Below are 24,894 nucleotides of genomic sequence, written 5' to 3'. Positions count from 1 at the left end.
TAGTATCTGACATAGGCTTTGAAAAAGCACCGGTGAGTAGGCTACCAGTGCCGCTGGCTGCTGGTAAGCTTTCTTGACATGGACATACAGTACCAGTCAAAAATGTAAACACCTAGTCATTTCAGGGTTTTTCTTCCTTTTTTAAACTATTTTCTATATTGTAGAAAAATTGTGAAGACATCAAAACTATGAAATAACACATGGAATCATGTAGTAACCAAAAAAATTATTTATTTCCTTAATGCGTTTGAGCCAATAAGTTGTGTTGTGACAAGGTAGGGGTGGTATACAGAAGATAACCCTATTTGGTAAAAGACCAAGTCCATATTATGGCAAGAACAGCTCAAATAAGCAAAGAGAAATGACAGTCCATCATTACTTTAAGACATGAAGTTCAGTCAATTCGGAGGACCGCCACAGGAAAGGAAGACCCAGAGTTACCCCTGCTGCAGAGGATAAGAACATTAGAGTTAACTGCACTTCAGATTGCAGCCCAAATAAATGTTTCACAGAGTACAAGTAACCGACACATCTCAAAATCAACTGTTCAGAGGAGACTGCGTGAATCAGGGTATCATGGTCTAATTTCTGCAAAGAAACCACTACTGAAGGACACCAATAAGAAGAAGGGACTTGCTTGGGCCATGAAACACGAGCAATGGACATTAGACCGGTGGAAATCTGTCCTTTGGTCTCATGAGTCCATATTAGATTTTTGGTTCCAACTGCTACGTCTTTGTGAGACGCAGAGTAGGTGAACGGATGATCTCCGCATGTGTGGTTTCCACCATGAAGCATGGAGGAGGAGGTGTGGGGGTGCTTTGCTGGTGACATTGTCTGTGATTTATTTAGAATTCAAGGCACACTTAACTAGCATGGCTACCACAGCAGTCAGCATTCATCCCGTCTGGTTTGCGCTTAGTGGAACAATGTTGTTTTTTTCAACAAGACAATGACCCAACACACCTCCAGGCTGTCTAGGGGCTATTTAACCAAGAAGGAGAGTGATGGAGTGCTGCATCAGATGATCTGGCCTCCACAATCACCCAACCTCAACCCAATTTAGATTGTTTGGGATGAGTTGGACCGCAGAGTGAAGGAAAAGCAACCAACAAGTGCTCAGCATATGTGGGAACTCCTTCAATACTTTTGTAAAACCATTCCTCATGAAGCTGATTGAGGGTATGCCAAGAGTGTGACAAAGCTGTCAACAAGGCAAAGGGTGACTACTTTGAAGAATCTAAAATATGTTTTGATTTGTTTAACACTTTTGGGGGTTTCTACATGATTCCATGTTGTGTTATTTTTATAAGTTTATTCTACAATGTAGAAAATAGTCAAATAAAGAAAAACCCTGGAATGATTAGCTGTGTCCAAACTTTTGATTGGTACTGTACATTTTTTGCTGACCTTTGTGTAACCAGCTAAATAGCTGCTCTTAGCTGCCCTTCCGATTTTATAATGTCGGTAGGTCAAAATAATGAAAAACTATCTACCAAATCTATGAATTTTAAAATGTTGATTACTTCGCAATTTACTTTGCAATTATCATTCACCTGGTGATTTTGGGCAAATGCATGATGGGGGTCCCTGGGTTGCCGGTTTGCCTGGGAGGGGGTCCCTGGGCAAGAAAAGGCCTATAAAACTGGCTCTAACTATTGCCTCTTTGAAGCCAGTGTTAACTCAAACTGGCCCTTCAATTAGGAGAGTTAATCAGGTAGCTGAGATTTATCAGGTTGCTGAGCGTCACACCGGGACACAGGGAAGATGATACCCAGCCGTTAGGGGAGAGCAGGAACCGTCTATCTCAAAGTCAGCGATGTCTTATTACTCTGTTTTTACTGAAGAATTAGGTAGTGTGACACTAGTCCTACAATGTCATAAGTTTACTTCGGTGAACTAGCCTAGTTCAGCAGTCATATCCCCATGATCTACCTGAGGATCAATAAAAATAAAGAGATATTGAGAGATTCGAAGTTGAAACGTTAGAAAAGGGTTACAGAGAGAGAGGGTGTGTGTGTGTGTGTGTGTGTGTGTGTGTGTGTGTGTGTGTGTGTGTGTGTGTGTGTGTGTGTGTGTGTGTGTGTGTGTGTGTGTGTGTGTGTGTGTGTGTGTGTGTGTGTGTGTGTGTGTGTGTGTGTGTGTGTGTGTCTAGATCTGTGCGTGGGTGTGAGTGACAGACAGAACTATGTGAGCTGATTACGTTCTCCTCCTCTCTAGTTAGGATGCAGATTCGCTGCATTGAGGAACATCTGCAGCCTTTGTTCAGTCCAGTACACTTCCTCCTTTCCCTTTCTCTCTCCACCTCTGCCAAGCTGTCAGTCAGGAAGTAACCACCCTCACTCACATTTCAATTCAGCACAACAGATAAGGGAGCTTTCATAGAGACATTACTCTCCGCTCTCTTTTGGAATTTGACAAGTCCATATTTCTGGAGGTTTTTCTGCTGGTTTATTGGTTGTTTCTGCATTTGGTGTGTAATATTGAGTGTTGAATTTAAATATACAGAATTAAACTCACAATGGAGGCACACATGCAAAGGGCTCAAACAGGCACATATCAAATGTGAGAAGAGGATTCGGGAAAACAAGGATATAGTTGAAAAATATATAGATGACTGTGTTTCCTCTCTCCGGTTTTACAACAGCTGTCAATCTGACACAACTTTGAAAGCACTCCGAGGGTTACCATTTTGCAGAAGGAAACTTTTCTCCCATGTCCAGTAGTCATCCGATGACTTTGGTCTTAAAGGTCTTCTGACTACTCCACCACCCTCATATATAATGCATCTCCGGGAATACAGATGGAATATTTTATTTCATGTCTGCAGCCTGCAGATGATTGACAGCTGAAGCTCGTCCTTCAAATAAGCCTCAAACAAAGGTAGTTGAATGATGTCAGAGCAGCAGGCTGGATATGACTATGACTTACCATTAGATCAGTCCAACATAACAGATAACTAGACTTCAAAACCGTCTGGGAGGAGATTGATATCATACACACACACACACACACACACACTTCCTTTGTGGATTACTCAACTATGAGCAGGTGGTCATCCTGAAGACAGGTAATAGTAAAATACAAATGTTAGCGGGTAGAAAGACTGTGTGTGTGCACGCACACTTTATGATTGTGTGTGTGTGTGTGTGTGGCGGCAGGTAGCCTAGAAGTTAAGAGCATTGGGCCAGTAAAAGAAAAGGTTGCTGTTTCAAATCCCCGAGCAAAGTAGGTGAAAAAATCTGCCGACGTGTCCTTGAGCAGGGCACTTAACCCTGATTGCTCCTCTAAGTCGCTCTTGATAAAAGAGCCTGCTAAATGACGAAAATGTCAATGTAAATGTGTGTCACTGCCTGTCTGGCAGATGTGAAGCCTAGGGTCAGCACCAGCCCAGATTAGGCCTGAGGAAAAAGAAAGCAGCATCACGGGCTGCTCAGCTGTTTGTGTAGGACTGCTCAGCTGTCAGTGTAGGACTGCTCAGCTGTCAGTGTAGGACTGCTCAGCTGTCAGTGTAGGACTGCTCAGCTGTCAGTGTAGGACTGCTCAGCTGTCAGTGTAGGACTGCTCAGCTGTCAGTGTAGGACTGCTAATTGATTTGTAGCCGCTGGCGTGGCGTGGTGGCATAACATGTGGCTTCCCCCTGTCAAGAGGCAGCCAGGCCTGCTCCGTGTGACGTCAACTGACAGCTTGGAGTGGCTCTTCTTATGGTTTTATCTCTTTTTATGACGATGATGATACGGAGGCGGTTAAATGTGGGAGCCGTCAGACAGCATCTCCAGGGTAGGATCTAGAGGGACTGGACTGGTGGAGGATTTGAACATGCTTTGACAGTACTTGGGCCTGGGAAGGCAGTTGTCAACCCAGATCAGCTACAGGCTCTCATGCATGTACACTACAGTACCCTGCTGTTCTGTTGGCTCCACTCTACAGTCCTGGAACAGAGTCTCATTCAGAGCACATCAACAGCACCATGCAGCCCTGAATTATAGTGCTGTCAGATTTCAGGTCAAACTGATGCAGCCAAGAACAGAGAGAGGGCATCTCCCACAGCTCTCATTAGGATGTCAGAGATGGCTCAGACATCTGGCCTCGCGCGCGCATGATGTTATTTCCTCTGAGCCATGCTGGTGTCCTGCTCAATGAAGTGGAACGATGAACCGGACACTCAGTCCCTTATCAACCCATCTGTCTGATAAGTCTACAGCCCATGCACCGGCCTGGCGGCAAAGTAGCAACATGCCACCTCTTAAAACATTACAGCATGATAGCAGGGTGACATAAATCCTAACACAACAAGAAATCCCACCTAACTCATGGCGACAGCCAGCAACTGAGATAGCTAAGTTCTCGTTCTGCTCCACGGTCTCTCACATGCACAGACATTAAAGGAACAAACCCCAAAGCCTTCTCGCCGAATGACGATCATGTAAAAGCCCTCATGAAGATGTCGTAATGTGCATTGGGTGAACAAAAGTCTGCATAGAATCCCTTATCTCCACTATAGGCTATATGAAGCTCTTGAACTAAGCCCTGGCATTAAATAAGCACATTATCCATCAGATGAATCCACAGGTCTTTAACAGGTCTTTACTGTTTATATTTATTCTCCTCTAAAGCTGCTCTCTTAGCCGACCCTGTGAGTTCTTTATGTCCCACACTTCATTCGCTAGACTATTGCATCACATCACTAGACTGGCACATCACTCTCTACAGTCACTTTATAGATGGGGGATTTTAATTTGATCACTATTTTGTTGCTGAGATTTTTCCTGTACAGCAGGAAATGTTTAATTTATTTAACCTTTTATGTAACTAGGCAAGTCGGTTAAGAACAAATTCTTAGTTACAAATACGGTCTACCAAAAGGCAAAAGGCCTCATGCGGGGACGGGGGCCTACAAACGTATAGTGTATTTGAGTTTTAAAAAGGCTTATAAAGTTTGTAATTTCCACTTAGAAATGTCAAACTTGATTTGCCCAAACAGAAAATGTATTAAACCCTTCAAAAAAGTCAATTTAAGGCACCTCCCGAGTGGCGCAGTGGTCTCTGTGCCCCTAGAGATCCTGGTTCGAGTCCAGGCTCTGTCGCAGCCGGCCGCGACCGGGAGACCCATGGGGGACCCAGCGTCGTCCGGGTTAGAGGAGGGTTTGGCCGGCAGGGATGTTCTTGTCCCATCGCACTCTAGCGACTCCTGTGGGGGGCCGGGCACGGTCGCCAGGTGTACGGTGTTTCCTCTGACACATTGGTGCGGCTGGCTTCCGGGTTAAGTGGGCATTGTGTCAAGAAGCAGCGCAACTTGGCTGGGTTGTGTTTCAGAGGACGCACGGCTCTCGACCTTCGTCTCTCCCGAGTCCGTACGGGAGTTGCAGCGATGGGACAAGACTGTAACTACCAATTGGATACCACGAAATTGGGGAGAAAAAAAAAAAAAACATTAAATATAATTCACATTTCCTGTTGCTATACGATTATTTTCCTGCTGTAGCAAACTGGATCAAATTTAAGATCCTATACACACAAAACTGTACACACAAAACACACACTAGTACACAGGCCCAGATGTACACAAGCAGAATACACTGACAGTCCATTTCATCCTCCACCTCAGTGGGCAAGTCCTGCCGGGGAGCTGCCGTTGCCCTTGTTGCCCTTGTCGCAGCTTCCTCTGACAAATAGCTCTATCCAATAGAGTAGAGGCAGCAGACTAGTGTCTGTGTGCACAGTTGTGGATTTCTGGATAAACCCTGAATACTTACTGTGTTGGCGGTCCCAGGTCTGTATGTGACCCTTACTTGGTACCTGTTGCATACGAGTTTAATGAATGACAACAGAAGAGAAAAGGTGTAGAGAGCTGTGAATAAAGACTATGTTTTTAGAAGGAAGGGGGGGTTGCTCTGTGAGAGTCAGAGAGGGAGAGTTGTCTATCCAAGCACGCAGAGAAGCATCCACATCCTGGAGCAGTAGTAGCATGGCCAGTGATTCGTGAAGGACAGCGGCGAGGCACAGTCACTGACGCTCCCCGCCTCTGTCTCTCTCCCAGAGCCACGCATCACTGCCTGTGTCAGGCACTTTATGGAGTCTCCATTGATTGGATTTACCCATTCTACTAACCAATTTACAACACGACACGCTCCCCATAGTCCTTTAAACAAGCCAGCGATGTTGAGCTAGCTCCTCTTCATAGTGGCTCCACTAGTGACTAGGGATCACATCTTTGTTGTTATGATCCCTTGGAAAGAGAAGGGTTTCTAATCCAACCTCAACACCACGGGTCAGTGTGGATTGGAATGAACTTGGCATGGTGAGAATAGTAATACAGGTTACATAAAAAATAAATAATAATAATATTTTTTATAAGGGTTCCCAAAATCGAAATGAATTTGTAGAGGGAACCCTTAGTTATATGAGATGGGTTCATCCCAAGCAGAGACTGGGTCAGTGTCGAGCATGGTTTTCAATGAGAAAACAGAAACACCCTTCTGGGTTTAGAGGCCCGACGTTTTATCATCTATTGATCTGCTCTGTCCTCTGCACACGGCTGACTGGTGTTGGACCTGATCCCAGGCCCCGGTGTCCCAAACGAATGTTAAGGCTGTGTTCATCGTTAGAACAATTGAGCTCAATGGTTTTAACAATGAATTTGGCCTTAAGCTGCTTTTGGGAAACCGGGCCCAGGTCAGTGTTTGATCAGATGGATATCTGCATTCTCATGTCCTGAATAGGGCTGTAACCGATGAAATCAGCAGCAGAACATGTACCTTTCAACATGGGCAGTATCGATCCCATCGACCACAGAGGTATAACCCAACAAATTGTTCCACGTGGAGGTCAAAGGGCCTCATCTCAAGGCCTCCCGAGTGGCACTGCAGTGCTTGAGGCGTCACTGCAGATCCGGGTTCGATTCCAGGCTGTGTCACAGCCGTCCGCCACCAGGAGACCCATGAGGCGACGCACAATTGGCCCAGCGTCGTCCGGGTTAGGGGAGGCTTTGGCCGGCCGGGATGTCCTTGTCCTAGCGACTCCTGCGGCGGGCTGGGCGCGTGCACGCTGACACTGCCGGCAGTTGTACGGCGATTCCTCCGACACATTGGTGCGGCTGGCTTCCAGGTTAAGCGAGCAGTGTGTCAAGAAGCAGTGTGGCTTGGCAGGGTCGTATTTCGGGGGGCGCGAGGCTCTCGACGTTGGCCTCTCCCGTGTCCGTACGGGAGTTGCAGCGATGGGACAAGAATGTAACTACCAGTTGGATAGCACAATTGGGGAGAAAAGGGGTAAAAAGTAAAAAAAAATGTAAAAAATGAAATGCCTCACTTCATTCCAATGTCGACACATCCTTCAGTTCCATACAGTAGGCCACACGGTCCAACAGTGACGGTCGGTCTTTCTGGGACTAGGTCTAGTAGCTCTAAAGAGGAAGAACTTTCATGTGTTTACTTTGAATGGGGTTGTTTGTTTATCTGCATTAAGGAGTGCAGTCAGTCAGTGTGCAGCAGTACATCAAATGCATGATGGTACATCCTAATTAAAGAAGTAGTCAGCAGCTCAACTTCAATGTGCAAATTACCAGCGCCAGCCAATTAGTATGCTAATATATTAATTCCTCTTATTGCTGATTAAGAATTCAGGATTTTTTCCTTGCTGCTCCATATGCACACAAATACTCATACACTTCCCCTGCAGCTTATTATTGAGCTCATTTATTCTCTGTGTTCATTTTACTACCAATTACTTTTTCAAATACAATTATTATTTTTTTTGCCTGTTTTTTGTTTTTTTACAGTTCAATGACTGCATTTATTTAGCTTCCCCATTTAATAAGCATCCACAGAAAAACAGTATAAGCACTGCAGGTCTAGCTTAAGTCTACCAAGTTTGGGTTCTCCTACAGGGATGACGTCATTAACCATTACAGCGTCTAACTCATTTAGCCGTGTTGTTAGTCACAGACAAATCTGTATGGGATTGTGTAAGACAAATATAGTCCCCTGTTGCTAGCTAATCAGTCTTCCTTTTCTCCTCCTCAGTGCTCAGTGGACTCTGTTCTAACGACTGCCCGGGAAACGTCAAGGTAAGACTCGTGCCTCTGTGTAGGCGTGTGCATTGTAACGCAATGAAAAAAAGATAGCCGAAGAGGTACATTGAAATGAGAGATATTGAAATGAAAGATAAAAAGGATAGGAACATTTTGAGAAAGTGAAAAGGCTTATCTTGTAACTAGTCAGTCTGGCGTCTGCTAAATGGCTAAAAAAAAAAAGGTCAAATGTGACAGTCCCTCATCCCCAGAGCTTGTGACAGACAGGCTTGGTGCTGGTCCTGTTGTAGTGTTTGTGTTTGGGTTGTTTGCCTCTCCACTGTGTCTGCCCCTCCACTGTGTCCCCCCCCCCCCCCCCCCCCCCCCATTGCCTGATTTAGCCGGGTGATTGATCGAGCCCATGTCTGGGGCTTTGGGCTGCTTTCCCCGCTCTCCTCCTCCTTAAGTCCCTCACATCTATCACTCTAACCCTCTTCCGTCTATCTTCCCACCTATTGTCTCGTTGTCCATCACTATCCACCTCCTCTCCCTTTAGTTTCCACAGAACTCCTGTTCAATTTCCAATCCCAGTACAACTGTTCAGTCTGGTGAAGCTATAGGCCTACACATGCCATATATATGGCAGTACTGTGTGGGAGGGTCTGTCGGTGTGGGAGTCTGGCTGCACTCTCTAACAGGCTGCAATAGTTTTCATTAGGCTGTTTAAACCGAGGCAGACAGAAAGCTCTCTTCATTAGGCGTCATCGGCCCATAATGAAGAGATAATACAGCCTCCACATGACCACTCAGTAATTTCCCGCTCCGCAGAGCCCCACCCCGCGGCATGCTGAGAGAACCGTCTCCCCACAGTACTAGTGGTGGGTGGGAAAAATGTGTTTTATTATTTTTGACGGTATCGCAATATTATTTTTTTTGCGCTAGTTGGCCGTACGTTAACCAAACCTCCAGAATGACTCAATTTGTTTTAAGCACTTTCATTTCCATGACTGATCAAAATGGGTTTTCTCATGGCTCTCTCCTATTCCGTCCGCAGCAGACAAAATGGTGAGCAATATGTTTGAACATCCAACGGCGAAAGAATCACAGTATCAAATCGCAGTACATATAGCATCATGAGAATCGCAATACATGCACTGAGTGTACAAAACATTAGGTTTGTCAATATAAATGTCATTCCATGCCATCTTAATGATTAACTTACCATTTATGTGGCTTTTTTCCCCCGAACCGTACTGTTCATTACTATTTTTGAGGGATTACCAGGAGCAGTGGGTAGGACTGCATAATGCAGAGGATGTGATGGAGCTGGCTGCTATGTCAGGCTCACTGTAGCCTTTCTCTTTGTCTGCTGGGACCCAGCCAGCTAGGGCTTAGACCTGTGCTTTTATTTCACTCAAAGGACTCAGAGCAGAGCGCCCAGACCCCCCCCCCCCCCCCCCCCCCGGTTTCAGAAAGGTCAGGGGTGATTTGCACACGCTCTGAACACACGGCCAAAACCTCTGAGGCAGGTCATGGAAGGGGACAGATGTCTGTGTCAGACTTGGGCGTCTGCGTTGAGAATTTACATGGTGGGGGAGATCTGTTGTTTCAGGGAGAATGGGTCACTAATATGTGTGTTCTACTCTAATGCTGTGGGTGTTCTGACCTTGCAGCCGTTTGGTGTGAACCAGCCTGGGCCGTACGTCAGCTACACGACAGTGGACTCCAACGGCTACCTGAAGAACGCCTCGGGTAAGTCCAACGTGGACAGATGCTGTGTACAGTTGACAGTCTGCCAGCCGTCTTTATACAGGCATTCTGGCAATGGTGCAGATTTGGTGAGCCGTCAGCCATGACAGTTGTTCTAGTTGGGAATGGGGTTGTGTACGGACTTCCTCTCTATACTTGGCGATCGTCATCTCCGTGCTGCGGTAGCAAGTTTGAGTGACTGGGCTGTGGTATCGGTCAGTGTGGCGTGTGTGGGTGAGAGGCCCTTCCAGGGCTGTAGCCCCAGGGGTTTAATTGAAGCCTGGCTTCTGTGTTTTCCTAGATAATAGCCTTGTTGCCCATCTCACCAGAGGTTATCTCACTGCCCGGCCTGATAATGTTGACACAGCGCGTTTCCTGCTAGAGAAAGGCATGATGGGTAGAGGGTTATTGGTTTGCTTGCTAAGAAACGGAGGGCTTTGTTGCTCTGCTCTTTTTGGTTGAAAGCGAGGAGGAAAAGAAGGAGCTTGTCTTGTTTTCCTGCCTTGGAATATAAGAGATTTGATGAAAAAGAACCGAGCTATACATCCGAGATACAGTTTCAAGGACTTAGTGAAGAGGAGGGTGAAAGAATAGAGTTCTTAACGAAGATCTGTAGGAAAGGGTGTGTGTGTGTGTGTGTGGGTGGATACAAGAGGCTTGGAAGCAGAGGTGGAATTGCTATATATTCTGTGTCACTCCGTCAGGTCCCCTTCATCAGAAAGGCATCGACACAATGGCAGAATTTCTCTAATGAAGATACCCTCATTCCTCAATACAAAAATACGCTGTAGTACCTATGGAATGTGATGCTTTGTATTATCCCACATAGCACAATCACCTAGCCAGCCAGAGTAACGATTGTCATGCTGAGCTATTTCACCTGAAAATTGTAAGCACACACCTACACTGTAAAGTGGTCTTTATACCCAACCTAAGATACAGCCTGAACAGGACAGACTAGACATGAAACCATGACCCAGTCAGTCTCATTGTTCAACACCTGAGGAGATAGTTATGTTGAATGGAAAGGACAGATGAGTTGAATTAGGCCTAATGTCTTCAAGGAGGTGACAAAGACAAATCGCAAAATGGCTTAGAGGACAGACATTATATACAGATAACTGAGTCATGGAGTCAAGCATTTGCAAGATGTCTCAGTGAGTAATTCCGTCTTTTTAAAAAGCCTTGATTCGGTTCACCATTTATTTTAATTTTTCTGCAGTCTTTTCCTTTCCATGGTCTGTGTGTGTCTGGGTATCAACAATGAATAGGACAGCAAAGCCTAAAAAACAGATTTCAGGGATTTGAGTATCTAGCTACATCCTGTTCTGTTGGAATCATCCACTAAAGGAAAACGCAACAATACAATAGTCATTTTGAGAAGAACACTCTTCCCTCACTCCTCTCCCTCTGTGACAGGACACCGTTTATAGGGGCAAGAGAATAGATCAATCAGTCTACAAGGACTATCATCCAAAGAACCAGAGAGTCAGAAAGCCCTCTGTCTTTCCAAACAGTGTGTTTATTGTTCAATAATCCCCAACCTCTATTCCATTTTGCAGGGCTCAGACAACAAAACCGTGAGATTTAAATCTCTATTTCTTGTCTTTAAAGATAACCTTCTCTCAAGGTTTGGAAACACTCAAACCTTGACAGAGGAGAGGGAAAAGGCGAGGTAAACCTAGAATAATACATGTCTGACTGGAGGGAATGAAGAAGAATAGAAGTCCAGATAGTTCTCTTTGCGGAGAGGAATCTTCATCCTTTCTCCCATTCATGTTTGTTATCTGTGTAGATGTTGAGCCTCCGTGTTGTGGTCAAGGCTATTTAAAGACGACTTGGATTCATTTAAAGACCGGATTTGGGATTCAACACCCATGGGTGTGCCAACATGCAGCGGTTTAGGGTTGTCCTCTGACCCCTGTGCTGGAGCTCTGCTCTGTGGGCTTAACAGCAGCTGTGTCTGCACCAGACACCTCTCCCTGAGAAGGTCATCGAACAGGCTGAACTGAGGAACAAGCCCCAACCACTTCCTGCCTGGAGGCTGAGCCAATGAGAAGGGGGGTGAAAGGCCAGGGCTGTGTGTACACTGACTGAGGGAGATGCTTAGGGTATGCTGGTCTGTATAGAGAGTGGCTGGGCCAGCCCTGGCTGGGTTATTCCCAGGACTCCTCATTTAACAGTAATAAAGTGCAGTGTGCAGGGTGATTTTTAAAGTGTATTTATTCTGTGGCTAGGGGCATGGGGAGAAGGCAAGGTAGACTGACAGACCTGAGCGGTGGTGCGCGGACTGTCTGCTCTCTCTACTGGGGCCCCACGCTCTTCATTTACCCTTCAGCGCCAAAAGAGAGTGAACCGGGGTGATAGAGGGATGGAAGTCAAATACATGGATGGATGTGGAAGGAAAGGCCTATAGAAAAGACATGCTATAGAGGGAGAGGATAAAATGGCTGAAAAATAGCAGCAAACGGTGGCAAATAGTGGCAAGTGGGTTATAGGTTAGAGTAATGGAATGAAGATCTGTGTCAATGACGAAGAGGGCCTAGGGGGGACGGGGAAAATAAAGTGAAGGTTCAGGGAGGTAGGACACACTGCACTTAGCATTCTTACGCTGTGGTCCACAGATAGTGCTATTACCCCTGTGGCTTCTGTGTCACAGGGCTTCAAGCATTGGTGAACCTGCGACTCGCCGCTGCCATCTCCTTATGGTATTGAACCTTGGTTATAGTGCTGTACAGGCAGCTCCCTTCCTAGTGTTGAGGAATGGCACAGGCCCATGTGTTAGTGACTGATAATACCAAGGCGATTCCCTTCGGGTAAGTTCAGTGGTAATGATATGGTCCCGCAGGCAGGCATATCAGCGGGCCGGCATATCAGCAGTGAGTGTACAGTATTTATATGTTTTAGCATGTATTTTGCTGGTGTGAGGTCTGTATGAGTGAGGGCGCAAGAGACGTGGTGAATTTAATGTATCAGCACACGTGCTCTCAGCATGCGGCTGGGGGAACAACCAGGGGTGTATGCAGTGTGCCAGACAGGAAGAGCGTATTAGCCATGGCGGTTAGCCTCAGTGCGCTCCGGTGTCTCTGTGGGGCGGTTCTGCGGAGGCCTGGTCTCTGTGAGGCTGCGGCTGAGGGACATACGGAGCTGGTCCTGTCAGATGATCCCTGGCTGCTCTGCCTGGCTGCTCTGCCTGGCTGCTCTGCCTGGCTGCTCTGCCTGGCTGCTCTGCCTGGCTGTGTATCGATCCCCAGGTCCCAGGCGGTCTCCATCTCCACATCTCCAGCTGGAGCTAGTGAATCAACCAACAGAATATTAATGCTGGCTCTGCCTGCCTGGTGTGGGTGGGAGAGTTCATGTGTGTTTGTTTGTTTTTGTGTGTGCGAGCAAGCGTTACCATACGTGTTTGTTTGTGTATATGTGCATGCTTGATTGACTGCGTGTGGGAGGGTAGTTCATTTACTGTCTGTGCAGTGCAGTAATGCATGTGTGCTGCCTGGTTCTCAGAGATCCAGTGCTCCATCTGAACCTCTCACCTTAGTCTCCTCAACCCTCGGGCTATTGATATAAGACCTTGGCATGCAATAGCTTACCTTTCCCCGCTGTCCTTATTCCCTATTGAAAGGAATGGAATTAGAATTCAGCTATATTAGAGATGAATATTGACCTTAAAGGAAGATTTCCACACCGTTGGTTTCAGTGCAATTTACTCTGCACAGTTAGTAAATCAGTAGGCCATATGGGTTTTAAAGGTACATCTACATGTTGTAGGTGTGGGGTAAAGCTAGTGGTGTCAGGCTTAATAAGCAGACGAGATTGATTACCCTGGACTGTTGATGGCAGGACGGGCTGTGTGTGTCGTGTTCACTGCCTGGGGGAGGACTAGTCCCTCTGGGAGAATACTGGATGAAACGAAGCAGAGGAATCGCAGTCATTCGAAAAATGACGGATGGTGAGTGAATAGTACCACTGGTACAAAACAGGAGTGTCGGTGCGCTCTCTCGATCCACCTATCTCTGTGTTCCATCCCTCTCTTTTTCTCTCCCGACGGTGCCGGGGCTTTTGGCTGGCTCATTGGAAGGGAGGAGAGGAGGAGGGATGAGGAAAAAACAGCTCTACGTCGGTAGGGAACTTCGGCAGGCTCTGTTTCAATTAGGCAAATGAGGATGGTGGATTTAGGACAACGGAGAATAACACCCCCACACACCGACGCCTACACACACGATCGCTGTACTATGCTGTCGTCAATGTGAGACACACAGATTTGATGCTCTCTGTACCACACTCAGGAGTGATCAAGTCAGGCGAACAAGTCACTCTTTTATACAGATGCCCAGGTAACCAAACACACCGCACACAGGCATGCACACAGTACACACACTCTCTCTTACACACACACACAGCACTTGTTGGACTGGACATGTGTCTTGTCAGGTTGAAGTCAGTGGAAGGTGTGGGAGTTAGCAGAGCTAACCAACTGGAGAGAGAGGGGGGATTATTATTGATCAGAGCTTTGTTCTGCCCATGATTCTCTCCTGTGGGTTTCTGCACTCAGGCCAGTAAATTGGTCTCAAATTCAATGCAGGATTACCCCTCCGCCTGTTCAACTCCTCCTGTTTATCTCTCTCTACAAACCACACAGCACGCTCCCTCTTTCCTTTCACTCACTCTGTATCGTTCTCTCACATATAATATATCTTTCTCTCCATCTCATTCTGTCATTCTTCTTCTCTCTGTAGTGTGTTAATATTGTCTCTACGTCTCCTCTTCTCTCTGTAGTGTGTTAATATTGTCTCTACGTCTCCTCTTCTCTCTGTAGTGTGTTAATATTGTCTCTACGTCTCCTCTTCTCTCTGTAGTGTGTTAATATTGTCTCTACGTCTCCTCTTCTCCCTGTAGTGTGTTAATATTGTCTCTACGTCTTCTCTTCTCTCTGTAGTGTGTTAATATTGTCTCTACGTTTCCTCTTCTCTCTGTAGTGTGTTAATATTGTCTCTACGTCTCCTCTTCTCTCTGTAGTGCATTAATATTGTCTCTACGTCTCCTCTTCTCTCTGTAGTGTGTTAATATTGTCTCTACGTCTCCTCTTCTCTCTGTAGTGCGTTAATATTGTCTCTACGTCTCCTCTTCTCTCTGTAGTGCGTTAATATTGTCTCTACGTCTCCTCTTCTCTCTGTAGTGTGTTAATATTGTCTCTACGTCTCCTCTTCTCTCTGTAGTGTGTTAATATTGTCTCTACGTCTCCTCTTCTCTCTGTAGTGTGTTAATATTGTCTCTATGTCTCCTCTTCTCACTGTAGAGTGTGTTGTGTTCCATCAGTGGTAATGGTCTCAGTCCTGATATCTGCCATGCTCCCCTAATGCATTATATCTGAATGCCTCTCAGTGGCTGCTCTGTCACCACAGTAACCTGTAGTAGAGCACACATCTCAACTGGGAGGGAGGGAGGGAGGGAGGGAGGGAGGGAGGGAGGGAGAAAAAAAGCGTGTTGAAGTCACCTTCTATTCTGGCTACCTCTTCTCTCAACACCAGTCTTGCTCTGTCAAACACAGATCTCAGTGTTGCTTCATTCACCATCCTGTCATTGTGTTTCTGCTGATCAGACACGGCGTGCTGGTGATCTCAACGTACACTGTGTCACCCATGGCGCCGTTGGCTTTAATTCGGTCTTTTCCTCCTGCGAGAGCGCCAGTGAAAAGAGAGAGGAGTGGACAGGTGCCTCCACTTATCTTCTCCACTACAGACACACGCTTCTCCCCACAAATCAACGTCCCGAATCTGCCGTCTGCGTTGTGGGGGCGCTGAGGGCCCCCTCTCCTCTCCCAGGCTTAGCCGTGGCTCAGTGTGTACCACTTCATTTCTCAAACAGCCTTTATCCCCCAGGCCCTGCCACCGCAATGTCCACAAACCGCCACTATGTGTCCTTTCCGTCCCTCCCATTTCTGTGGAAGTGCCCAATCAGGGGAGAGAGTGGTTTCTATAGCGACGAATGTTGAGAATCTCTCCACAAACAGGTTGCCGAAGATGATCTAGGGCCTTGGGAAGATGTGTGAGAGGGTGAGGCTTTGTGTGTCTCACTGTGTGAAACCTAATCAAGATTTGATGTAGCGAGTGTGAGTTCTTTATATGCTGGTGCTAAAAGATTTCTACTGGTCACGATGGTCACTGTTTGAGATGATGTTTCATAAGATAATTTTTTGCGTAATTATGGGTCACTTTTAGAGGTCAAACGATTATGATTTTTCAACGCCGATACTGATTATTGGAGGACCAAAAAAAGCCGATACCGATTAATCGGCCGATTTTGTTTTGTGTGTGTGTGTGTGTGTGTGTGTGTATACATATACAGTGGGGCAAAAAAGTATTTAGTCAGCCACCAATTGTGCAAGTTCTCCCACTTAAAAAGATGAGAGGGGCCTGTAATTTTCATCAGAGGTAAACTTCAACTATGACAGACAAAATGAGAAGAAAAAAATCCAGAAAATCACATTGTAGGGTTTTGAATGAATTTATTTGCAAATTATGGTGGAAAATAAGTATTTGGTCACCTACAAAAAAGCAAGATTTCTGGCTCTCACAGACCTGTAACTTCTTCTTGTTAATGGTTAGGTACACGTTGGTGCAACGACAGTGCTTTTTCGCAAATGCTCTTGTTAAATCATCACCCGTTTGGCAAAGTAGGCTGTGATTCGATGAGAAATTAACAGGCACCGCATCGATTATATGCAACGCAGGATAAGCTAGATAACCACATGGTTGATGATATTACTAGTTTAACTAGTGCTTATGTTAAGATTGATTGTTTTTTTATAAGATAAGTTTAATGCTAGCTAGCAACTTACCTTGGCTCCTTGCTGCACTCGCATAACACGCAGTCAGCCTGCCACTCAGTCTCCTCGTGGAGTGCAATGTAATCGGCCATAATCGGTGTCCAAAAATGCAGATTACCGATTGTCATGAAAACTTGAAATCGGACCTAATTAATCGGCCATTCCGATTACCCGGTCGACCTCTAGTCACTTTTGCTACAATTCTAATGCTGATCTCCATTAGAGTTTGCCTGATGGTGTCTGTTGCAATATAATGATGTTGCCGTCCCATTGTTTACCACTCTCCATGTGTTCTATTTGTGTTGTATCATCCCTCTGTGACCAGTGAAGGTCAAAAGCCTGCAGCGTGTTTTTGTGTGATATGCGCATGTGTTTTTGCGTGTGCGTGTGGGACGGTTGGCCGTGGAGGCCCGTGTAGAGAGCTCGTCTCTTCTACCGCTGGTGTCTCTGAGGGAGTAGAGGGACTAAAGTGTCTTGAATACGACTGTGCTGGAGTCACACTCTGTGACATAATTCAGGAGCTGAGGCATCTCTTCATCCCTCTACTCACTGAGCGAGAGTCCTACTCTAAATAATGCACTGTACGTTAACAGGTGTGCCTCAGAGCCATACCTCCACCACTGTTGCCCAGCCCTGCATCGGGGGGGGGTTTCAACTCTCAGCCTCGCACACCTGTCTCTTCTCTCCTCTACCATTGGGCCTCAGTGCCTCTCTTCTGTCTCTGAGACTCGGTGAGGAACATTGCAAGTTGCCATTGTTCGTGTGTATGTCATTTTTGAGGGTTAGGTAGATATCCTCTCGTAGGAGTGCTCCCTGACTCACCAGAGCAGCATTGGAAGTGAGTGGCTGGGCAGGAGACTGCAGAGTAGCTTTTCCGTCCCTTATGTTGTGAAGCTGGCAAAGTTCCTCACCTCTTCCTCTCCACTGGATATCCACTCTCCATCTCTCTCTGTGACACAGGAGAGCAAGCATTGCAAGCTGTATGTTCTGAGTCAGGCTTTTGATGCTGGGGGGGCGGTCTATTTGGCTCACAATCTGTGTGTGTTGTTTGTGCGCACATTGTACTCGCCCATGTTTCTGAATGAACTTTTGGAGCTGAGGAGTCCTGACTCGTTGGGTGTGATGATGTGTTCTGCTCTGTTTCCCACACAGATAAAACCTGTAGGCTCTAGAGTGTTTGGGTGTTTTTATTTGTATTCATTTCACCTTTATTTAACCAGGTAGGCTAGTTGAGAACAAGTTCCCATTTGCAACTGCGACCTGGCCAAGATAAAGCAAAGCAGTGTGACACAGACAACAACACAGAGTACTTTTCAACATGCTTGAGACTCCTCACACCCAGATTGGAGAGAGCCTGAGAAGTGAATTTGATAAGCTGTGGAAGCGTAAGGTTCCTTGAGTAAGCCTGCTCTTTGGGAGCTGTTTGGCTGGCTGACCGCTCTGAATCTGTTTTGCGGCCGGGGGGGGGGGGGGGGGGGGGGCTGTCAGTCATGTGCTGCAGGCTGGAGCGCTCCGCCAAGGTCTGTCTGTGTGCTCCACGGCCGCGCTGCAGGGAGATAGGACTCCAGGCTGTAGCCCGCAGCAACTAGCCAAAACCCCAGCCACAAGCCTTCATCCAGCCAGCACAACCAGCATCCCCCTCCCATTTCAGTGCATGGCCTCTCTCCAACCAAGCTCCCCACCTGCAGAGTGGCAGTCCCTAAGCCAGCTTTCTCGCTGAGTGACACATCCTCCAGCCAGCGTCCCCAGCAGCACTGTGACATTTCCCCCCTACTGTCTCCATTCGCAACATGACACATCCTTTAGTTAACAACAGCCTGTCACTAGGGTAGCTGGTTAACCCCAAAATGTCTGTCGTCTACCATCCTCTCCTCCAGACCTAACACATACTTCCTAAGAGATTGTGGTTACATAAGCTGGGCGTGCACTAGACAATTTTGGCCCCGGTTTTAGGGTTGGGGTACGTTTTTGAGATCGGTGATCATCAGCAATAGCCAATGAGAGCTCGCCAGAGAAGAAGCCAGTGAGATGATGACGTAGTATCACATCACCCAGAATGTGTACTCTCCTGCAGGAGCCATGACTACTTCTAGCCTACTTGTCTTTAACCAAAGCCAAAGTGTCAAATCATTACAGCTCTGAAGTTAAAAAGCAATGTTACTCAATTCAAAATGTACTGGCTCGATATTTCAACTCTGTATGGCAAGCATGAATCTGAGTGAAAACATTTATGCGGCTGCTTTGAGCCACAGCTCGTTCTTGCCAAGTTAACAATCTAATCACATTAAGTGAAGAATCGTGTGGTGTGTGACCCCGTCTGTGCCACATTGTTTAGTATGCTCACCACTACGCTGGCAAGACGACAACAAAAACGTCAGGAAAGACGGTTGTTTAACGTGAGGATTTTGAAAGTCGTGTGGTGTTTGCCCGGCATTAGTCTGAGCTTGAATGGAGAAACGAGAGCGAGGGATGTGCATGTGTGTTTCTTAGTTTCAAAATTATTACCTTGACTAAACAGAGAGGACCTTCCTGCGCTTGCTCTGGAATTCAGTTAGATGGAGAAGCTGCAGTGCGTGTGTTTGAGACGAAGCTGATACAACAGTTCACAGGGGGACAAGTGAGAGCTCACACGCTTTCTGCTGACTATTGGGTGCATGTGTGTGTCTGAACCTTTGGTCCTATGCCTGACAGTATAGAGAAAGACCCTTGGGTTCGGGTCATGGTAGCCCAGTGAGAACAGGGTCTCCCAAACTCAGTCTCCCCCCCCCCCCCCCCCCAGTGTAAGTCTTCTCATTAGTGAACAATGACAAAACTGCAATGCATTCCTCAGCTCTACTGCCAGAAAGTAGAGCCAGGACAGTTGCCCAGATTTCAAAATCCATCTGAATGTACATGGATGAAGTCATTAGCTTTCCTTTGTCCTTTCTCCAGTGCGGTAACACCTCTAAACTGCTTTCACAGAGCAATTTTCTTTTCTTTTTAATAGCGTGATTAACCCGTCTCTCCCCGCTGAGTGACTTTTCTGTCGTTTTCTGTTGAACTGTACATGTAAGGAAGGGTCTTGGATTCCCCCAGGTCAGAACATATGAAACTGCACCTCATTCTCCACCACACATGCATAACACAGAGTCACTAGTGAGTGTCCAGAGAGGACTAAATTGATTGCAGACATGACATATACACTGAGTGTTCAAAACATTCGGAACACTTTCCTAATATTGAGTTGCACCCACTTTTGCCCTCAGAACAGCCTCAGTTCGTCGGGGCATGGACCTTACAAGGTTTCAAAAGCGTTCCACAGGAATGCTGACTCCAATGCTTTACACAATGGTGTCAAGTTGGCTGGATGTCTTTCGGGTGGTGGATTCTTCCTGATCCACACAGGAAACTGTTGAGCATGAAAGTTCTTGACACACTCAAACCGGTGCGCCTAGCACCTACTACCATACCCCGTTCAAAGGCACTTAAATCTTTTTTCATGCCCATTCACCCTCTGAGTGGAACACATACTCAATCCATGTCTCAAGGCTTTAAAATCCTTCTCTAAGCTGTCCCTTCATCTACACCACTGGTCACCAACTGGTCGATCGCAATCGACTGGTCGATCTCCAAGGCATTCTCCTAGTCAATCACCAAACATTTCTGTAAAAAACCAAAGATAAAGCCTTGTGTTCCTTTTTTAAAATTCACTTTTTGCCGTAGGTGCATTTGATTCAGCAGCCCTGACGGCTGAAATAATGCAGTTCGACTTGAGTTTCGCCATCAGCTGGAAGACTGTGTCCCCTTTTCTCAGCGGAGGGACGGTGAGTTGGGTGAGAGGCAGCCTCACTGCTGCTCCCTCCCTCCCCTCAGACTAACCATCAGACGCAGGCCATCAGTCCAGTAAAAAATAAAATATGTATTACTTGTGTAATGATATACCTACTTTTTTGTGTGTTTAAATAGAATTTAAAAATGGTCTGAGAAGAACAGCATTGGCAGGGCAATTCAAGCATAGCCAATATGCAGTCATAATTTATTGGGCCTATAGCTTACTGGACAAACCTGCACAAATTGGTTAATGTTACATAGGCTTACGTTTTTTTTAAGCAATGTAAAAAATAATAAAAAATAAACAAATCTGAGCAGTAGATCTAGGCTTGCATTTTGACGCAACTCAATATTAGGAAGGTGTTCCTAATGTTTTGAACACTCTGTGCATATGTCATGTGTGCAATCAATTTAGTCCTCTCTGGACACTCACTAGTGACTCTGTTATGCATGTGTGGTGGGGAATGAGGTGCAGTTTCATTATGTTCTGACCTGGGGGCATCCAAGACCCTTACATGTACAGTTCAACAGAAAACGACAGAAAAGTCACTCCGGAGAGAGAGAGACGGGTTAATGACGCTGTTAACTCAGAAAAGGTCGTTGACCACTGATCTACACTGATTGACGTGGATTTAACAGGTGAGTTCAATGAGGGATCATAGCATTCACCTGGTCAGTCTGTGTCATGGAAAGAGCAGGTGTTTTTACCCTCGGTGTATGCGTCAGAGTCAATACCCTGCTATTCTATCACAAAACTAATGAGAGGGATCGATGTCACATACACACACTCCAAGATCTCAGCGTGACGTCCATATTGGCAGTTAGCCTACTGGTTTAACTAGCACTGCGAAGTGGACTTCCAATCAGTGTCACTAGAATGGACAAGCCACTTTATTAACATAAATGTATACAGTACCACCTGTAATGACAGATTCCTTTGTCCCCCCCCAAATTTTTTTTTTAATTATAGCCCTTATTTTAAAAAGGTGAGCGTGATTGAAGTAATTACGTTGGCTTTTACAGCAACTGCTCTGAAGCTGCTCAGTATAACCTGCTCCGTCGTCGCAGGAACAGGGCTCCAAGCAGGGTCATGCTTTCATTTCAGAGGAGATGGTCTAGTTGGTCCTCATTTCGAACTGTTACATTGGAGATTCGTGGAAGGCAATATATAGATTCTCTCAAGATGGAGTTATACTTGCGCTTTACTCGTAGACAGGCAATCAACCCCAAGCTTTTAGGCTCTATACTTAGAGTACCGGTCAAACGTTTGGATACACCTACTCATTCAAGGGTTTTTATTTATTTATTTATACTATTTTCTACATTGTAGAATAATAGTGAAGACATCAAAACTATGAAATAACACATATGGAATCAAGTAGTCACCAAAAAATGTGTTAAACAAATCAAAATATATTTTGGATTTTAGATTCTTCAAAGTAACCACCCTTTGCATTGATGACATCTTTGCACACTCTTGGCTTTCTCTGAACCAGCTTCACAAGGAATGCATTTCCAACAGTCTTGAAGGAGTTCCCACAAATTCTAAGCACTTGTTGGCTGCTTTCCCTTCACTATGCGGACCAACTCATCCCAAACCATATTAATTGCATTGAGGTCGGGTGATTGTGCAGGCCAGGTTATCTGATGCAGCACTCCATCACTCACCTTACACAGCCTGTATGTGTGTTTTGGGTAATTGTCCTGTTGAAAAACAAATTATAGTCCAACTAAGCTCAAACCAGATGGGATGGCGTATCGATGCAGATTGCTGTGGTAGCCATGCTGGTTAAGTCTCACAAAGACAAAGTGGTTGGAACCAAAAAATCTCAAATTTGGACTCATGAGACCAAAGGACAGATTTTCACTGGTCTAATGTCCATTGCTCGTGTTTCTTAGCCTAAGCAATTATCTTCTTCTTGTTGGTGTCCTTTAGTAGGCCTGATTCACGCAGACTCCTCTGAACAACAGATGTTGAGATGTGTCTGTTGCGTGAACTCAGTGAAGAATTTATTTGGGCAACAATTTATGAGGCTGGTAACTCTAATGAACTTATCCTCTGCAGCATCGGTAACTTTGGGTCTTCCTTTCCTGTGACGGTCCTCATGAGAGCCAGTTTCATAATAGCACTTGATGGTTTTTGCCACTGCACTTGAAGAAACTTTCAAAGTTCTTGAAATGTTCCGTACTGACCTTCATGTCTTAAAGTAATGATGGACTGTAGTTTCTCTTTGATTATTTGAGCTGTTCTTGCCATAATATGGACTTGTTCTTTTACCAAATAGGGATATCTTCTGTATACCACCCCTACCTTGTCACAACACAACTGGCTCAAAGGCATTAAGAAGGAAATAAATTCCACAAATTAACTTTGAACAAGGCACACCTGTTAATTGAAATGCATTCCAGGTGACTACCTCATGAAGCTGGTTGAGATAATGCCAAGAGTGTGCAAAGCTGTCATCAAGGCAAAGGCAAACTTTGAAGAATACATTTTGATTTGTTTTTAACTTTTTTTGTGTCATTTCTTAGTTTTGATGTCTTCACTATTATTCTACAATGTAGAAAATAGTCAAAGAAAGAAAAACCCTTGAATGAGGAGGTGTGTCCAAACTTTTGACTGGTACTGTATATGTGTAGATAATAGCCAGGCAGAACACTCTGTTTTATTTTATGTGGACTGAATATCCTACTATAATCAGTCATTGAAGCTTTTCCTTGCTGCACATTGTAAATGTAAAAACATGCTTCCATCTGAGTGTAGGTCCAGACCAGCCATGCAGTCCATCCACATTTATCCTGATTTGTTGCCGGGGTGCTCTCTCTGATTACCATAAAGCGGGTGATTTACGTCGGCTGCGCTTGGCAGGGCCTGAGCGTGAGCCAGTGGCGAGGACACGGTGTTGTAGGGGGTGGTAGATGCCTCTGGACTGGGCGATGGTAGGAATAGGGATGGTCTGATTTGTGTCTTTTATGAGGCTTGTTTATGGGTCTGAATGGTTCTCATGGCTCCATTTTTTTGTTTTTTCCCATCCATGCAGCCGGCCAGCTGAGCCAGTCGGCCCACCTCTCCCTGCAGTTGCCTTACACTGTTCTGGGCCTGGGGCGCAGCGCCAACTTCCTGGACCACCTGTACGTGGGTATCCCCCGGCCCCTCGGGGACAAGGTACAGTATGGTGCGCTGCAGCACAGGGGGAGGGGAGCGGAGAGGAGGGACATGCCAGACAAAGCACAGACAGGACAGGATGCAGTAGGTCTAATTACTACGGCATAAAACTGATACTGTTTCTAGTCACTGTAACCATGTGGAGAACCCGCCCAGAGCCACTGATACTGACAATAACTCTACTGCAGGTTGATGTAAGTGTTGTAAACGTTTCTTCCTGTTGCAATATGATAAGTAGATGATCTATTATGCAGTAAATAATTAATTATCTTCTTCGTTTCACCCACTTTTGTGCTACCTCAAACATTGGCATGTGGTTTGGGTTCGTGGGGAGCCGACAGCCTTCTGTCTCTCTGTGCCGTTTGAAATGCTGTTTGTTGGTTCCTCGATAGATCCCCCTGCGCGGCTCCGTTGAATTTGAGACGCTGGCTCCCGTTCCTCACCTGTCAAAGAATAGAACAGAGGTCTTCATCATAGCGGATTTGCATTGCAAATTTCTGCCCATACCTCACTACCTTGGGAGCGAAGCTCGTACAGAGTAAAGCATCTAAAGTAACGCGACGTGCTTTTTTTCTCGCTCGCACCCTTTGAGTTATGCAAGAAAACATTTCCACTAAGGTTCACATTTCCCCACACACCAGTTAATAAAATCTTTATAATGCTTTGTATTATGCTAACCAATTTTTACATTCAGGGGGTATATGAAAACGGTGTCTTCAGTGCTACATACACGGAGTATAAAAAACATTAAGGACACCTGCTCTTTCCATGACATAGACTGACCAGGTGAACCCAGGTGAAATCTATGATCCTTTATTGATGTCACTTGTTAAATCCATTTCAATCAGTGTAGATGAAGGGGAGGAGACGGGTTAAATAAGGATTTTTAAGCCTTGATAAACTTGAGACGTGGATTGTGTATGTGTGCCATTCAGAGGGTGAAAGGGCAAGACAAAAAATGTAAATGCCTTTGAACGGGGTATGGTAGTAGGTGCCCGGTGCACCAGGTTTGTCTCAAGAACTGCAACGCTGCTGGGTTTTTCATGCTCAACCGTTTCCTGTGTGTATCAAGAATTGTCCACCACCCAAAGGACATCCAGCCAACTTGATACAACTGTGGGAAGCATTGGAGTCAACATGCATCCCTGTGGAAAGCTGTGGAATGCTGTGGAATGGGGGGAGTGCGCACAACACAATATTAGGAACGTGTTAGGAACGTGTTCCTAAAATGTTTACACTCAGTGTACACATTTAATGAACAGCTGTGTCTATCTGGCTGTCTCTGTGAGTTTGGGGAGGATAGTTTCTATCTCCAACCCTCCCTCACAGGGG

At 45.8% G+C, this 24,894-nt stretch overlaps 1 protein-coding gene across 1 annotated transcript in view; it reads left to right on the top strand.

The window, feature by feature from the left end:
* Positions 1-24,894, top strand: part of LOC139411360 (T-cell immunomodulatory protein-like) — a 110,604-nt gene that overhangs the window by 75,430 nt on the left and 10,280 nt on the right. The window contains exons 13-15 of the mRNA XM_071157633.1: positions 8,022-8,065; positions 9,682-9,760; positions 23,438-23,562. Coding sequence (XP_071013734.1) covers positions 8,022-8,065; positions 9,682-9,760; positions 23,438-23,562 — 248 coding nt within the window. The remainder of the gene's footprint in view (positions 1-8,021; positions 8,066-9,681; positions 9,761-23,437; positions 23,563-24,894) is intronic.

This window comes from Oncorhynchus clarkii, chromosome 6 (assembly GCF_045791955.1).
Source record: "Oncorhynchus clarkii lewisi isolate Uvic-CL-2024 chromosome 6, UVic_Ocla_1.0, whole genome shotgun sequence".
In the NCBI taxonomy this organism is placed as follows: domain Eukaryota; kingdom Metazoa; phylum Chordata; class Actinopteri; order Salmoniformes; family Salmonidae; genus Oncorhynchus; species Oncorhynchus clarkii.
This window is presented reverse-complemented; position numbering and strand designations above follow the sequence as displayed.